This window comes from Rana temporaria, chromosome 7, assembly GCF_905171775.1.
Source record: "Rana temporaria chromosome 7, aRanTem1.1, whole genome shotgun sequence".
Lineage (NCBI taxonomy): Eukaryota > Metazoa > Chordata > Amphibia > Anura > Ranidae > Rana > Rana temporaria.
Window position 1 is genome coordinate 65,306,196 of NC_053495.1, and position 18,066 is coordinate 65,324,261.

The following is an 18,066-nucleotide window of genomic DNA, read 5'->3' on the forward strand; positions in this document are numbered from 1 at the left end:
GTGGTTAAAGTAATCAAAAACATCCTCAGGTCTTCCTTGTCTTACATCCAGCAATCCTCATTAATAATTCTACAACAGTCTACTTTCTTTATAGTGCAATTCACTTCCATGTTTTCCATCTACTGCTTAAAACCATCAATAACTTTCTGATAACATTTAGCATGTGCTTCATTTAATATTCTGGCATGCTAAAATACCAAATCAACCCGGTCACATGTTATATTAGTAATTTCATAGCTAATCAAGAGTTAACATTTTACAAATAGTCCTCTCACACAGGAATTCTAAGGGAGGGGCACCTTACTCCTTTAACATAACCCCAAGAGTGGGGGCTGAGTACTCCACAATTATCCATACGTAGTATTAGAAAAAATGATCAGACTCCTTTAGCCAATGGACCCCAGGCACCGACTAATTACTCGCCACAGAGAATAAGTAAGAATAACCGTTTCTTACTGTGGTCACATTTCTGCTCAATGTGAGCTTTCGTGTCTCTGGCTGGGAACCCACTGGATTGTATCACAGTAACATTAACTGACCCTCACTGTCAGCATTTGTGGGACTCACATTAACTTATAGAACACCTTGGCTCAGGGAGGTATAGGCTTTCGTTGTACCTTCCCCATAATTGCAATACAGTGGACAGAGGCCGCCTCACCCTTGGTTTCTGGACAAATCCATACAAACAAACAGATTATCTTATACTTGTAAAAGCGACAGAAATAAAAGCAAAGAAAGTAGTCTGAATCTTACGGGTTCAACCTGTCGGTCAGCTTCAAAATACAGTACTGTCTTATTACCTTAAATGAGGTTTCTCAGAACCTAGACTCTCTGAGTCTTTTATTATTTCCTGTGTTTCCAAAACGCCATATAAGGAGGTTACTCAGAACCTAGACTCTTCCAGAGTCTTTTATTATTTTATGTGTTTCCAAAACACTAATATATATATATATTAGGGATGAGCGGAACACCCCCCCATTCGGTTCGCACCAGAACCTTCGAACGTTTGCACGAACATTTAGAACCCCATTGTCGTCAATGGGACTCGAACGTTCAATTTCAAAAGTGCTCATTTTAAAGCCTAATATGCAAGTTATTGTCGGAAAATGGGTTTAAGAACCCGGGTCTTGCCCCAGGAAACGTGTATCAATGTAAAAAAAAGTTTTAAAAACGGTCGTTTTTTCTGGAGCAGTGATTTTAATGATGCTTAAAGTGAAAAAAAAAAGACAAATTCCTTTAAATATCGTACCTGCTGGGTGTCTATAGTATGCCTGTGAAGTGGCACATGTTTAGAACTGTCCCTGCACAACATGAGATTACTATAAGAAAAAAGTAATTTAAAACTGCTTGCAGCTTTAATGTAATGTCTGGTCCCTGCAATATGGATGAAAATCATTGAGAAAAATAGCATGGGTTTCCCCCCCAGGTCATTACAAGCCCCTTTGGCCCTATATACTTTCAACAGCAGTATACAGGCGGTGCAAACAAGACAGGGACTGTAGGTTTATTAAGTAGAATCTGTTTGTAATTGTGAACTGGTACTTTTTTAAAGTGTAGCTCCAGCCATAAAATCTATTTTAAGCTTTTCTGAAAACATAGAGAAGGGTTATCACCCCTGTAACATTTGTTTTGCTGTCTGTGTGCATCGGTTCAGAAGATTGCATTCACTTTCTGTCCCAATGACAAATTATTTTTTGAAAATTTGTTTTTTTTACTGAAACAAGGATTGGTGATAAAGCATCAGTGGACAGGAGACACCTCTTACAGAAGAGAATTGCCCTTCCTAGGGGGTAGATTTTCTCTCACTTCCTGTTGTCTCCTTCCGTTTGCAAGAAGGAGTCGTTTGTAAGTTGGATGTTTGAAAGTAGGGGCCTGCTGTATATACTCTGCAGAAATTTGGGCACTAGGTGTTGGTGTTGCCACAACACTGTAAGCCCTAAGTTCGTCTTGGTGAGCGGCGGGCGCTGGAACGCCCTGCTGTGTGAACTATTATATTAAGAACTCTATTTACATGCCATTGTTGAACAGTGGTAGAAAAAATGGGCCTTTGGTGCTGGCGCTGATGCCACTACACTGTAAGTCCTTACAGTTACTCTTGGTGGGTGCAGGAATGGGCCCTGCTGTAAAATATTAGATCAAGAATTGTAATTACATGCCCCTGTTAAAAAGGGGCCTTTGTTGGTGGTGGTGCTGGTGCCACAACACTGCAACCCCTCATAGATACTCTAGTTAGAGCGCAGGAATGAGCCCGCTGCAAAGTATTGCATCAAAAATTTTAATTACACGCCCCTGTTAAACAGGGACAGAAAAATTGGGCCTTAAACACCCAGGGAACATACTTAACCCCTTCCTCGCCCCCTAGTGTTAACCCCTTCCCTGCCAGTGGTATTTTTATAGTAATAATGGAAAAAGGGATACTGCGCTTATTCTAAGTGGCATATAGAAAAAAAGCTGCAACTAAAAGATGTTATACAACATCAAGCAAAATATACAAAGAAAAAAGTTGCGCTAATGTGCATATAAATAGATGCACTGAAACCAGCGCAAATAGTACAAAGAAAATTGAAATAAGTGACAAACGGTGATTAAACCATGAGCATCTATAAAATATTAAATCTAGTGAACAGTTATAATTTAACCATGGTCTACCATACACCATAAAGTCCAAAAAAACGTAAAGCCGATGGTCACATAAAGTGTATATATTCCCCAATTTTCTGGAAACAGTGATGATAGAAGCACCTCCACCTGACTCTTACCAGAACTTTATGATCTCTTAATTACAGGAGATCATAGACAGCATATAATGATGATATCCTTGAAGCGTGTCTCCAGAAAGGGGAAGTCACAGTGTTGAATTGCCTTAAACCAGTGTACCAATGCTGGAGAAGGAAAAAGAAGGAACTCGCATAGGGTAAAATCCTCGAGATTTATTGTAAAATAAAAAGATGTACACTTACATCAAGCTGTGGATATAAAAGTATCAAAAACACAAGCCGGCCGGCTCCTCGAACATGCAGCCCATATCTTCCAGGTCTGATCACTTGACGCGGTGACGTCAGAACGTCGCCTCCCAACGTTTCGTCTCGATGGGGACGTGGTCACGGGATACAGGCGGCGTTCTGAATCACTGCATTTAAACACAAATGGTATAGTGCAGCCTCGCTGTGAGTCCTGTAACAGCCACACCAGCGCCATTTTAACTTAGGGAAAGGGATATATGTCTGAGTGAGTTAACACTGGTTATCCTGCCAAAATTAAGGGCAAAGGAAAATAACACCCAGCAATCTCACGCAGACAAAACACAATCCCCTGACATGACCATTCACCGCTGCATCCAATGTCGAACATAAACGTTAAATAATTCATATATAAAATTTTAACTATATAAGGGATGGCATGCCTTATTAAAGTCTGCCAATCCATCATAGCTTATACACTCAGGCAGATCGGAATGGATTTCAGCAACTGCCAATCACTTCTGAAATTAATAAAATACAGTAAAAGTGATAAAAGGAAAGGGGGAGGGGGGAGGAGGAGCAAAAAAAAAATATATGAATTAAATAATTGCGCTCAACACCCTTCACCTCTCAAAGCCTAGGGACAACATCAAACCGATGGCATCACATTATCCCAGGCAGCTTCATGTACTGATATATTAAATAAAATAAATCCGTTAAAATCAACGGCTGGAAAGGACTCACATCGAGTTCACAAATTAGAACATTGGCTCATAAACTTCTCTCCTATACCGGTGGGTGGCGTCGGAAAGCCCAAACAAGGGGGAATTTATATGTATGCCAAACAATATCAACAAACAATCAGACAAAAAGTAATGATAATATAAATGAACCCTAAGGCCTCGTACACACGACCGAACATGTCTGCTGAAACTGGTCCTCTGACCAGTTTCAGCAGACATGTTTGGTCGTGTGTACAGCCGACCGGACCGGATTCCCGGCCGAGCCGACTTTTTCCAGCGGACAAATGTTTCTTAGCATGCTAAGAAACATGTCCGCTGGAAGCCTGTCCTTCGGACGTGTTTGATCGGCCGCCATCCCTCGCATGCATCGAAGTGATTCGACGCGTTTGTGGAAGCATTGACCTTCCAGGGTCGCGCATGTCGTTGCGGCGACGGCGCGGCCACGTCGCGACACGTCACCTCCTTTTTTTTTTGCTGGGATTTTGGTCTGATGGTGTGTACAGCCATCAGACCAAAATCCGGCAGCGGACATGTCCGATGAAAACGGTCCGCCGACCATTTTCATCGGACATATCCACTGGTGTGTACGGGGCCTAAGAGTTATCAATAAAACAATTGACATCAACCTCTATATTTAGGCCAAAGGGTGTATAACACTTGAGTTTGTACACCCATGACATTTCTAATTTAGAAATGTTTCGTACTAAATTACTACCTCTCCAATGGGGGCTAAACTTGTCGATACCCAAAAAAATGGTGTTAGTAGGATCCCTTTTGTGTGCAACTAAATAATGCTTGGACACTGAATGTTTGGTATACCCTCTTCTAATGTTATTAATATGCTCATTTAGGCATACTTGCAGAGGGCGTTTGGTCCTGCCCACGTACTGCAGGCCGCATGGGCACTGAAGCATATAGACTACCCCTGTAGTAGAGCAGGTAATACATGGCTCAATGGAATAGCTCTTTGAAGTACACATAGAGCTAAACATGATGGTTCTCCTGGCTCTGCATCCGTTCAGGGAGCAAACCTGACATCTCCTGCATTGATAATATCCGGTTAAGCCAGAAAGGAACATTGAACCAATACTGGGAGGATTCAATATATTAGGGGCTAATTTATCCTTTAGAGAGGGCACTCCCCAAAAGACCACCTGGGGTTTATCTGGTAGTATGTTAGTAAGAACTTTCTCATTTATTTAAATGTGCCAATGTTTATTCACTATATGTTTCACATTGGCATGCTGGCAAGAATAATTGGTAACAAAAGGACTCCGAAAGTTATCTTTCTCTCGGTCTGTTTTCTCTCTCAACAGATCAGCTCTCTCTACATTGTTAACCACATCCAAGGTGTTGGACAAAAATTCTGTGGAATATCCCTTTTCTACAAACCTATCTGTTAGGACTTTAGCTTGTTTAGCAGAGGTTATTTCTTCGGTACAATTCCGTTTTAAACTGAGATATTGGCTTTTGGGTACTGGCTTTAGCCAAGAGGCATGATGACAACTATCCTTGGGTATGAACGCATTTCTGTCTGTAGCTTTAAAGAATGTTGATGTAATAAAGCTATCACCACCGACAGAAATGGTCAAATCCAAAAAGTTAACCATCTCTTGACTTGCCTCGTAGCTCAAATGGATCCCCCTATTGTTCATATTGAGGGACTCCATAAATATAGCGATAAATCGCTCTCTTTGCCATCCCATAGGAGGAGGATGTCGTCTATGTACCGGGCCCACAGAACAATCTGTGGCCTAGTTTGAACACAGTCGACATCCTCCTCCCACATCCAACCAAAAAAAAATTATGGGTAGCCGCATCTTATGAAGCTGCTGGAATATGCGGCTACCCATAATTTTTTTTGGTTCAATGGCCATTTTTACAGGCAGGATAGGGGTGTCGCTATGGGGGCTAAATATGCCCCAAGTCTGGCGAACCTCTTCATGGCCAAGTGGGAGGAGGATGTCTTTTATATCTACAGCTTGATGTAAGTGTACATCTTTTTATTTTACAATAAATCTCAAGGATTTTACGCTATGCGAGTTCCTTCTTTTTCCTTCTCCCGCATTGGTACACTGGTTTGAGGCAATTCAACACTGTGACTGACCCTTTCTGGAGACACGCTTCAAGGATATCATCATTATTTGCTGTCTATGATCTCCTGTAATTAAGAGATCCTATAGTTCCGGTAAGAGTCAGTGTGCGACTGAGGTGGAGGTGCTTCTATCATCAATCTATCATCTATCATCGGCTTTACGTTTTTTGGACTTTATGGTGTATGGTGGACCATGGTTAAATTATAACTGTTCACTAGATTTAATATTTTATAGATGCTCACGGTTTAATCACTGTTTTCCACTTATTTTCTTTGTACTATTTGCACTGGTTTCAGTGCATCTATTTATATGCACATTAGCGCAACTTTTTTCTTTGTATATTTTTATAGTAATCAATGCATTTTTATAGCACTGATCGCTATACAAATGCCAGTGGTCCCAAAAATGTGTCAAAAGTGTCCGAAGTGTCCGCCATAATGTCGCAGTACCGATAAAAATCGCTGATCGCCGCCATTAGTAAAAAAAAATATTAATAAAAATGCCATTAATCTATCCCCTATTTTGTAAACGCTATAACTTTTGCGCAAACCAATCAACGAACGCTTATTGCGATTTTTTTTTTTACGACAAATATGTAGAAGAATACGTATCGGCCTAAACTGAGAAAAAAAAATGTTTTTTTATATATTTTTGGGGGATATTTATTATAGCAAAAAGTAAAAAATATATTTTTTTTTCAAAATTGTCGCTCTATTTTTGTTTATAGTTCAAAAACTAAAAACCACAGAGGTGATCAAATACCACCAAAAGAAAGCTCTATTTGTGGGGAAAAAAAGGACGCCAATTTTGTTTGGTAGCCACGTTGCACAACCGTGCAATTGTCAGTTAAAGCGACGCAGTGCCGAATCGCAAAAAGTGGCCTGGTCTTCGACCAGCAATATGGTCCGGGGCTTAAGTGGTTAACATCCCTTTTACTCAGTGTACCTTTTACTCTGTGTTTACATAACATTACATTTCTAAAGTTGGCCATACATAGATTAAAAGAAATTTAGTATTCATACAAAAATAAAAAAGTATTTCGATCTAACATTTGATAGCCCTGTGAATTTCAAAATGTTTCTGGTCATTTTCAACATTAAACATTGTATTACCTCTTAATATGAAAAACAATGTACAATGGTACAAAATATAGCAGCAGCTAGCGATAATCAACTTAATTAACTTGGTACATTCAGCCTGCCCATTAAAGATTGGAATCTTGGCCAGTTCCTGGTAAACTGTCCAAGATTCTGTGTATGGCTGGCCTAAGAAGAAAAATTTCCGCTTTTATGTTATAGGAGCTTCTCACATTCTAATCTAATTATAATCTCATTACAGGTAAGGTTGGCTGCCGACTTGATCGCCATGAAAATATTGGCCAAGGTCACATTGGTGTAATGGGGTTCAGACAGGTTATGAATGAACCACGCTTTAATGAAATTCCTATGATCCTCGAGACACCATACACGTGAGTTAATATAAATTTAGTAACTATTTCTGTAGCTTTTTTTTTTAAAGCCCAACAAAAACATATATTTTATAGTTAGATCGTATGTCACATTTTTATTGTGCTATATGACTATGTTGGTGAAAGTATTCCCCAACCCATTTTTTTTGTACTCCTTATGACATTATGTCAGGGTCACAGCCTGTAAAACAATTAGAAATTTTGTTTTTTGGTGTAGCTGATATTAAATCTTGGTAATAAAATATAATTGTACTGAGGGGGTGGGGAGCTACATGAATTTTCATATATACAGCAAGTGCATAAAAAAAAAATATAAATAAATATATATATATATATATATATATATATATATATATATATATATAAGGATGTAAAATGCATTGTGTAGACTTAAGTTTAACAACATGGAAATAGCAACGCATTCATATATAGAAAATAAAATGCAAATACATAGATATAGGAAAATAAATACAGATGTACATGTGAACATATAATAGAAAATTGTCCGACAGTACCAATGTGATAAAAAAAAAATTATCAGCAGTTTGTCTTGGTACCTTTAGTTGAATATATTACTGAATTACTAAAGCTCTCCTGCTTGGTAATTAATAAATGCATCTAAAACAATAGATAGAAATGTTAAATCGAGTAGAAATTTTAACAATATAATCTGGACCTTATATAAAAGTATATTTCTTTATCGTACACCACTGGACACAGAGCCAGTCATTACATAATGGGTTAAGGGTCACCAGTGGTGATTGGACACTGGCACAACCAATTGAAGACAGTTCCCCTACCATCAGTGAAGTACCTCAGTTTTTTCGCCAGTGTCAAAAGGTGTTGGATAGGATGCTAATGGAAATCTCTGCCAAAGAGACCCTTTGGGGTTAAAAAGAGCTATGCTTTTGGACCCATCCAAGATGCCAAAATAGGCCAAAACTGGATGGGATCCGGGCCTCATGCACGAGGCGTCGCCTGTAATGTCTCTCTTTGGAGGACTGGGCTCTGGGAATCCAGCACTTTCGCTACTTCGCAAAAAGTCCTGGTCAGAGTCTTTTCCAAGGCCCAGGGGAGAGGTATCCTTTAAATAGGAACCCATATCCCTGAAGGCTGGCACACAATGCCCGCCATGAGGGGTAAAGTTTGATAACTGTCTGAAGTAAAACCAAACCTGCGGCAGGGATAAAGGTAAGTGGTTAAGAGTCATAAATTGTATATGTTAAGGACCTTTTCCTATGTGGGAGTGTCTTCTCTAAAGCCGCCACTGGGGGGAGTAGAGTTGAGTTTGAAAAATTCACAATGCTTAGTAGTGTCAGCTCCTTCGGACAGGGGAACCTTGCAGCCATAAGGAGAGAGCTTTCCTCACCCCTGAGCCGCCGCCATAGCCCCAGGTCGCGCGAGCCTGCTTTGTCGACGGGGGCACGTGCGCATGGGAAAAACGTCTGCAAATGCATAGGCCAGCAAGCTCTCTCTTTGAAGGACACAGCAGCATTACAGGGAAGTAATACTCCAGGTGGATGGGCTGGGTACTACCGGGAAGACACTTACTTATGCATTAAAACTGTGTGTTTGCATACTTACTTTACTACTTTATGTAGATTGCTAAACTGAGCTTAGTAGTATGCTTTGGGGTACCTCGGCTTTACTTAAGCATTGCTGCTTGAGACGGAAGGCTCTAACAGTGCTGGCTCAGTACCTTCATCACCAGTGTTAATTGACACACCTGTACAGGATGAGCCATTATCGCGATCAGGTATACCAGCTTCTCCGATAAAGCCTGGGCCTCTCTTTCCCCGATTCCTGGAAAACCTGCCTCCAGCCAGTGGCGACGGCATTTTCAGCCAGCCACAAAGGCCAATGGAAATCAGGCTCAGAAGAACAAGAAGCCGTGGGGTTCAAGAGCGTATAAGCAAGACCCTCCAAGCCTCTCTGTGAAGGGGCGCCCCCGCTCAGCCGAGTGGGGGGGACGGCTTTGTCAGTTTTCATCGGCATGGCAGATAGAAATCCAGAACAAATGGGTAGTATCCACAGTATCCCTAGGGTACAAGCTGGAATTTCAAGAGATCCCATCTTCTCAAATTTCGAAGTTCAAGACTCTCCAAAGATCCACTAAAAAGAGAATCATTTTTCAGGATTGGATCACTTGCTGTCTCAAGGGGTGATCACAGAAGTACCCCTAAAGGAGCAAGGTTTAGGTTTTTATTCAAACCTCATTGTGATTCAAAAGACAAATGGAGACGTCGGACCCATTCTGGATTTAAGATCTCTAAATCGGTTTCTGAACATTCACCATTTTCAAATGGAAACTCTTCAATCAGTGGTCGCCACTCTACAAGGCGGAGAATTCATGGCGTCCATAGACATCGAGGACGCATGTTTACATGTGCCTATCCATCCTGCTCCCCAAAGATTCCTAAGGTTTGAGTAGAACATCGCCACTTCCAGTTTGTGGCTCTACCCTTTGGTGTGGCTACCGCACCCAGAGTATAGTATAGGTACTAGCTCCTCTGTTGGCAAATCTGAGGACACAGGGCATAGCAGTAACATCCTATCTAGATGATCTACTTGTGATAGATCAGTCAGTGGCAGGATTAGATCAGGCTGTGCTCACTACAGTAAAGTACTTGGAGCATTTAGGAGGGATTGTAAACTTACAAAAATCCTCTCTACTAGCCCAAAGAAGGGTAGAGTGTTTGGGCATGATCCTAGACACAGCCCAAAGCAGGGTATTCCTGCCAGAGCCAAAGATCAAGTCTCTAAAGGACCTGATCCACAAGGTCAAGGCAAAAAAGAGAACGTCTATTTGCCTTTGCATGAGGCTTTTAGGGAAGATGGTGGCCACCTTTGAGGCTGTCCCTTACGCCCAGTTTAATTCAAGACTACTTCAAGGCAGTATCTTAGCCGCCTGGAACAGGAAGACCCAAGCTCTGTATTTACCCATGCGCCTGTCTCCAAAGTGCGCCAAAGCTTCAGTTGGTGGTTAAAGACCAAGAACTTGCGGAAAGGAAGATCCTTTCTCCCAGTCACCTGGAAGGTGGTATCTATGGTTGCCAGCCTGTTGGGCTGGGGAGCAGTGTTAGAAGAATCTTCAGCCCAGGGAACCTGGGCCAAGACCAAAGAGAGCCTGCCCATCAACATATTGGAGATCTGGGCAGTATATCTAGCCCTCAGAACCTGGACACACAGGTTACAGGACCACCCTGTTTGGATTCAATCTGACAATGCTACTGCAGTAGCTTACATCAATCACCAAGGAGGCACCCGCAGTCAAGGTGCTCAGAAAGAGGTGAATCAATTTTTGGCATGGGCAGAAGATCATGTTCCTCAACGGAGAAAGTTTCCCAAGTGGGGTTTTTAGGCAGCTAAAGTGACGAGTTAAATGCAATTTGTGAAAATAGTATTTATTCACATGTATCAAAGAGGGACTGGGGGGGTATAAATAGGATATGAGTTGCAACATCACAAAGGACATTAAAAATTCACATAATATTTACAGTACACAACAAATGATTTATACAGCTAGATACAATAAACATTGCATATATAGACAATAATCCTGACACGTTTCGACCATAATGGTCTTCTTCAGGTATTTAGGTTGTGACTGAAAGAAAATTGCAAAAAATTATATTAAACATATTCGCATATTTTAATCCACACATCTGCCCCACCCTAATCTCCATATATGTAGAGACACCTTTCATTTAGAAAAGGGGTGGGGGTGGAGGAAGGAAAACATTGCAGTATATAGGTGATATAAGAAATATTGATTAAAATCGATCATTACCAGTAAAAGAGTACAAAAAAGCGTCTTGATGAAGCTTTGCTGTCGTATTCAAGGAGGTCCGGCCATCCTCCCAAGGATTGCTCCAACCCTGGGATTCAATATGACAATGCTACTGCAGTAGCTTACATGAATCACCAAGGAGGCACCCGCAGTCAAGGTGCTCAGAAAGAGGTGAATCGAATTTTGGCATGGGCAGAAGATCATGTTCCTTGTCTCTCTGCAATCTTCATTCCAGGGGTAGATAACTGGCAAGCGGACTATCTAAGTCACCAGCCGCTGTCCCCAGGAGAGTGGTCTCTCCACCCCGATGTCTTTCAGGACATAACATGGAACTGGGTTTGGGACTTAGAATGAGGCATGTGAATAACACATGCCTCCATCCCTAAAAGTTGAAAGAAAGAAAGGGTTGGGACTTTAAATGAGATGCGTGTTGATGCAAACAAGTATGTATAAGTAAATAAGTAAAATTGTATAGCGTAATAACCAGGCTCAAACTTGCCAACCAAATTGCAAGCCGAATTCAACTGTCTAACTTCGTATGTTAAAAGCAGAGGATTGGTTGCACACATTTGCAAATATATGGATAAGCCACAGGCCGCTTACAAGGCTCTCTGCATTACTGTGGTCCTAACTAAACTTTTCTAGTTTCCTCAATGAGGCATACAATTTTACTTATTTACTTATACATACTGTTTGCATCAACACGCATCTCATTTAAAGTCCCAACCCTTTCTTTCTTTCATCTTTCAGGACATATGTCAGGAATGGGGGACCCTGAATGTAGACCAGCTAGCTTACAGGTTCAACAAGAAGTTGGACAACTTTGTGTCCAGGACGAGAGATCCTCTGGCCTATGGGTCAGATGCTCTGATAATTCCCTAGAATCGGTTCCCACTGATCTATGCATTCCCTCCGATCCCCCTCTTACAAAGACTACTACGCAGGATCAAAGATGAGGGAATTCCAGTAATCCTAGTCGCTCCAAATTGGCCCAGAAGGCCCTGGTATGCCGAAATCATAAAGATGGCGGTAGGAAGACTTTGGAAGCTTCCGCTTCGGCACGACTTGCTGTCGCAGGGTCCAGTGTTCCATCCTTCCTTACAAAAACTAAATTTGATGGCCTGGCTACTGAGACCCACATTTTGAAGAAACGTAGGATCTCAGGTCCAGTTTTTTTTTTTAATCAAAGATGTTTATTGAGACAAAAAAGAAACAGAAAATAAATCCACAGCTAGTGCACAGCTCACATATAGGACACAAAATAATTCCAACAGTTCAGATATCAGCTCAAAAGATATATTCAGACAGTTTACATAGCAACCACTGCCATCACATATTATACATGTCAATCATTACAGTTAAAAGGTGCCATTCCTGCAACAGATCGCCCCGGCATTCAAAATACATACACGTAATGAGTCTTATTCCCCGTCCGCCCTACCTCCCGCCTGTCCACCCATCAACTATCTAAACAGCCTATCCATGACCAAATCAACCGGGGACAGACCAGGGGTATCCAACCATGGAGCCCACAGCCTATCAAATTTTCCCGAACAATCCCTGTGTTGATAGATATACTTCTCCATTCTTATGGTATCACCTATTTTGGGTAATCCATTCCTTCAACGTTGGGGGCTCAACCGCCTTCCAACATCGAAGGATCAGCCTGCGGGCCTGAAACAGAGCCCTCGCTATGGCCTGCCTGCTATTGTCATCCGTGGAGATGTCGTCCAAAATCCCCAGTAAGCATGGTTTCGGATCATTGGGTATAGCAGTCAGATAAAGTCTGTTAATATAAAAAAAAATAAGTTGCGCTAATAATAGTGAATAGTTGAATTTGATCATTCAAAATAACTGAGTCCAAACAATAATAGTCCAATCAAGTCCTTAAAAATTGTAGGGAAAAACGTGCAAAAAATGTGCAAGTGAAACCAACGTGATCGGCACCAGAAGGTAAATAAGATGTATGCTTACCAAAAGGCAAGCAATAAGAAGCTTGCGGCTGAACCCCAGCCAGGGTCTTTAAGTGAAGCTGTAATCCAATTCTGAAATGGAAATCCTTCCAATAGATGGAGTAACATAGAAATACCGGGAGAGAGAACTCACATAGTGATGTACCGTAAATAATGATGTCAGATCTTATGATAGCACACCGGAATGAAGAACCTCCACCGACAGGGAACACCACAAATATATACTCTTACCAGACTGATAATACAAAAATGCTTGTGGCTGCACCCCAGCCAGGGCCTTTATGGAGCTATCCTCAGTCAGTATGATATAGGTCTCCCTCGATTTCAACGGCAATTTCAACCACCGAAAAAGATAATGAAATGACCCAACAATAGTGAAGTACCATAGGGACAGATATTTGATAGATAAAAAGATACACTTACAAAAAAGTCGATCAAAATTGGATAAAATATAAGCCGGCCGGCTTAAACGAACACCCGTCCTAGAACGCTGTAGAACGCAGTGCGTCAGAGCGCCCCCTACCCGATGTACGTTTCGTCAGATGTGACGTCTGGGGAACGGGTGACGCACTGACGCATCGCATTAAATAGTACACAGCATGAAACCAAGCCTCGAAGTGGAGAGCGGCCTGTAGGTGTCACATGATGTGAACAACCAATGCCAGGAAGCCACAATACACCGCAAGGCCCAGACACAGAAAAGCTGACAGCCACGGTGTCCCGAAAGGTCACATAACAAGAATCAATGTATAGTATTACATCAACACAAAAAAGAGGAAAAATTAGAAGCCCTGAACTGAGTCAAGAAATCCGACTTTGAGCTCATAACTTTCAAATTTATTTTTTAAATTGCTTTAAAAAACGGGAGTAAGGAAAAATGAAAAAGTGAAAAATAAAGACATAAAAAATAAAAATATAAATAAAAATGCTCTAACCTCAAAAGGCGTCACAAATATAATACATATATGCAGATCTTTTAAAGAGCATATATTGCTGAATAAAAATCAGGCTCAAAATATAATAATGAGATTAATTATGACAGAATGATTTTATGTCATAAGAAAGTATATATATATATATATATATATATATATATATATATATATATATATATATATATATATATATATATATATATATATATATATATAAAAAACAGGCAAAAATAAAAATAATAATTTTTAATCATATGTAGTAAAACCTCTAACCTATCAAGTAAATACAGGTATGAGATTAGGCATATAGAACTTTATATGCAGCCTGCATTGCTGCATGTTAAATAAAAATGAAAATTTAATATATAAAAGAAAAGAGAAGAAAGAAAAAGAGTACCATATAAAAATTGTACCAATTTTCTAGAGAAAATATGATATAGTAATTATTAACTTTCTCTCATTAGTTTGGGAGCTGAGAAAAAAACAAAAAACCCACCCCATTAGGTAATATAGCAAAAAACAGCCCAAACTCAGAGTTCACATAGATACAAAATAGATTATAAATTGTCTAAAAAGGCATTCAAATCAACCTCAATGTTCAGTCCAAAGGGGGTATAACATTTAACCCTGTGTATCCAAGTCATCTCAAGCTTGGAAATACTTCTTACTAGGGAACCCCCTCGCCAATGCGGGGTATATTTGTCTATGCCTAGGAAGATGGTTTTAGAAGGATTTTTGTTGTGAGCCAAAAGGTAGTGCTTGGAAACTGAATGGTTGGTAAAACCACTCAGAATATTGGTGATGTGTTCATTTATTCTGACTGATAAGGGTCTCTTTGTTCTACCGATATACTGTAACCCACAAGGGCATTGGAGTAAGTAACCCCTTCACTAGAACAGGTAATAAAAGGTTTAATTTTAAATTCCTGTGATGTTGACGTCGAAATTAAGCTATGTGATCGTCTATGGGTGCAACCATTAAGGGAACACACACGACAATTTCTACATTGATAGAAACCTGTAAAGGTGTTAAAGGTCATTTTAGTGGGTGGAGGTTGTATGACATTCGGGGCCAGCCTATGTCTGAGTGCTGGAGCCCCTCTAAAAACTACCTGGGGAACCGGAGGTAAGGTGGACCCAAGTACAGAATCATTCCTCAAGATATGCCAATGTTTTTTGACCAATTTTTTAATACTATGATGTTGGGCCGAATAAGTGGTCAAAAATGGTACCATTGAAAGATTTTTGTCTTTAGGGGGCCTAGTTACGAGAAGGTTATTCCTATCAATTAGTTTGACTTCTTCAAGAGTAGCACTAAGAGAGCTAGCTGTATAACCTTTCTCTAGAAATCTTTGGGTGAGAATGCTCGACTGATCAAGAAATTCCTGATCTTCAGTACAGTTTTGTTTAATTCTTAAATACTGGCTTTTAGGCACAGATTCTAACCAGGGTTTATGATGACAGCTGTCTACTGGTATGTATGAATTCCGATCTGTGTTTTTAAAGTGAGTCGATGTGATAAACTCATTATGACAGATGGAAATTTTCAAATCTAGGAAATGAATATTAGATTGGCTGGCTTCAAAATCAAGATGTATACCTCTGGGATTGTTGTTTAAGGACTCCATAAAAGACTGAAGGTCTTCTAGAGAGCCATCCCAGAGGAGGAGGATGTCGTCGATGTACCTTCTCCACAGCTTGAGCTGTGGTTTCTGGCTAACATAGACGACATCCTCCTCCATATTTAGCCCCCATAGCGACGCCTCTATCCTGGCGATAAAACTGATTTTGGAACCAAAAATAGTTCCTTGAAGCAGCAAAATAAAGTAACTCCAAAATGAAACATATTTGTTCATCACATAGGCCAGAATCACGTCTTAGGTAATATTCTACTGCAAACAACCCGAGATCATGGGGAATTATGGTGTACAGCGCCCCGGGACGCCCCATAGTGAGTGGGGTAGACTCCCTCACTTCCCGGGTGGACAGGTATATAGATTTTTTTTCTCCAGCCCTTGGTGATTACTATGCCGTTGCACCTCAAAGACTCACGGCATGTTATTAACATCCTGTCAGAGCTTAAACCCACTCCTGGTGTATGGCTTGTCACAGCTGATGTGACATCGCTGTACACCATAATTCCCCATGATCTCGGGTTGTTTGCAGTAGAATATTACCTAAGACGTGATTCTGGCCTATGTGATGAACAAATATGTTTCATTTTGGAGTTACTTTATTTTGCTGCTTCAAGGAACTATTTTTGGTTCCAAAATCAGTTTTATCGCCAGGATAGAGGCGTCGCTATGGGGGCTAAATATGCCCCCAGCTTGGCCAACCTTTTCATGGCCTTATGGGAGGAGGATGTCGTCTATGTTAGCCAGAAACCACAGCTCAAGCTGTGGAGAAGGTACATCGAGGACATCCTCCTCCTCTGGGATGGCTCTCTAGAAGACCTTCAGTCTTTTATGGAGTCCTTAAACAACAATCCCAGAGGTATACATCTTGATTTTGAAGCCAGCCAATCTAATATTCATTTCCTAGATTTGAAAATTTCCATCTGTCATAATGAGTTTATCACATCGACTCACTTTAAAAACACAGATCGGAATTCATACATACCAGTAGACAGCTGTCATCATAAACCCTGGTTAGAATCTGTGCCTAAAAGCCAGTATTTAAGAATTAAACGAAACTGTACTGAAGATCAGGAATTTCTTGATCAGTCGAGCATTCTCACCCAAAGATTTCTAGAGAAAGGTTATACAGCTAGCTCTCTTAGTGCTACTCTTGAAGAAGTCAAACTAATTGATAGGAATAACCTTCTTGTAACTAGGCCCCCTAAAGACAAAAATCTTTCAATGGTACCATTTTTGACCACTTATTCGGCCCAACATCATAGTATTAAAAAATTGGTCAAAAAACATTGGCATATCTTGAGGAATGATTCTGTACTTGGGTCCACCTTACCTCCGGTTCCCCAGGTAGTTTTTAGAGGGGCTCCAGCACTCAGACATAGGCTGGCCCCGAATGTCATAAAACCTCCACCCACTAAAATGACCTTTCTTAACACCTTTACAGGTTTCTATCAGGCCAGGTTCACACCTATGCGAATTGAGTGCGGTTTAAACCGCATCTAATTCGCAGGACATTTCAAAATACATTGTTTTCAATGAGGCTGGTTCACATATGTGCGATGCATCCGCACTGCGTATTGCCTCCAAACCGCATGCGGTTTTTATGTCTTGCGGTGCGAATTCAGTCCCATTATCTTCTATGGGTACGCATCTGATTCGCACATGTGTTCAGTTCTCTGCAGGAGTTTCTCTCATTCAGCTCAATACAATTCTCCCCCACTCTCCTCTCACCCGGAAGTTCTCCCAGGTCTCCAAATTCGCACCTGATCTGCAGCTAAACCGCAGTTGATCTGCAGAACACCCTCTAGAGAAATCTGCAACGACAACGCAGCTCAAAAAAGCAACGCACTAGTGTGATTCCGGCCTCAATGTAGAAATTGTCACGTGTGTTCCCTTAATGGTTGCACCCATAGACGATCACATAGCTTCATTTCGACGTCAACATCACAGGAATTTAAAATTAAACCTTTTATTACCTGTTCTAGTGAAGGGGTTGTTTACTTACTCCAATGCCCTTGTGGGTTACAGTATATCGGTAGAACAAAGAGACCCTTATCAGTCAGATTAAATGAACACATCACCAATATTCTGAGTGGTTTTACCAACCATTCAGTTTCCAAGCACTACCTTTTGGCTCACAACAAAAATCCTTCTAAAACCATCTTCCTAGGTATAGACAAATATACCCCGCATTGGCGAGGGGGTTCCCTAGTAAGAAGTATTTCCAAGCTTGAGATGACTTGGATACACAGGGTTAAATGTTGTACTCCCTTTGGATTGAACATTGAGGTTGATTTGAATGCCTTTTTAGTAGGGCTGTGCAAATTAACTTTTAATTAATCGATTAATCTTTAATTTTTTTGATCGATCAAAATCTTTTTGATCGATTAAAATTCTTTTGATTGGTACTCACCTCTCCGCCGGCTTCTGGGCCTTCAGGGAGTTCCGTTGGAGATCCAGTAACGTCA

The 18,066-nt window shown here is 40.8% G+C and overlaps 1 protein-coding gene across 4 annotated transcripts in view; it reads left to right on the top strand.

Moving 5' to 3' along the window:
• The window catches only part of LOC120945388 (probable endonuclease 4), a 118,587-nt gene that overhangs the window by 59,944 nt on the left and 40,577 nt on the right, over window positions 1-18,066 (top strand). For all 4 annotated transcript variants that reach the window (XM_040359520.1, XM_040359522.1, XM_040359521.1 and 1 more), the window contains one exon: window positions 7,138-7,267. In XM_040359520.1, the coding sequence (XP_040215454.1) occupies window positions 7,138-7,267 (130 nt within the window). The remainder of the gene's footprint in view (window positions 1-7,137; window positions 7,268-18,066) is intronic.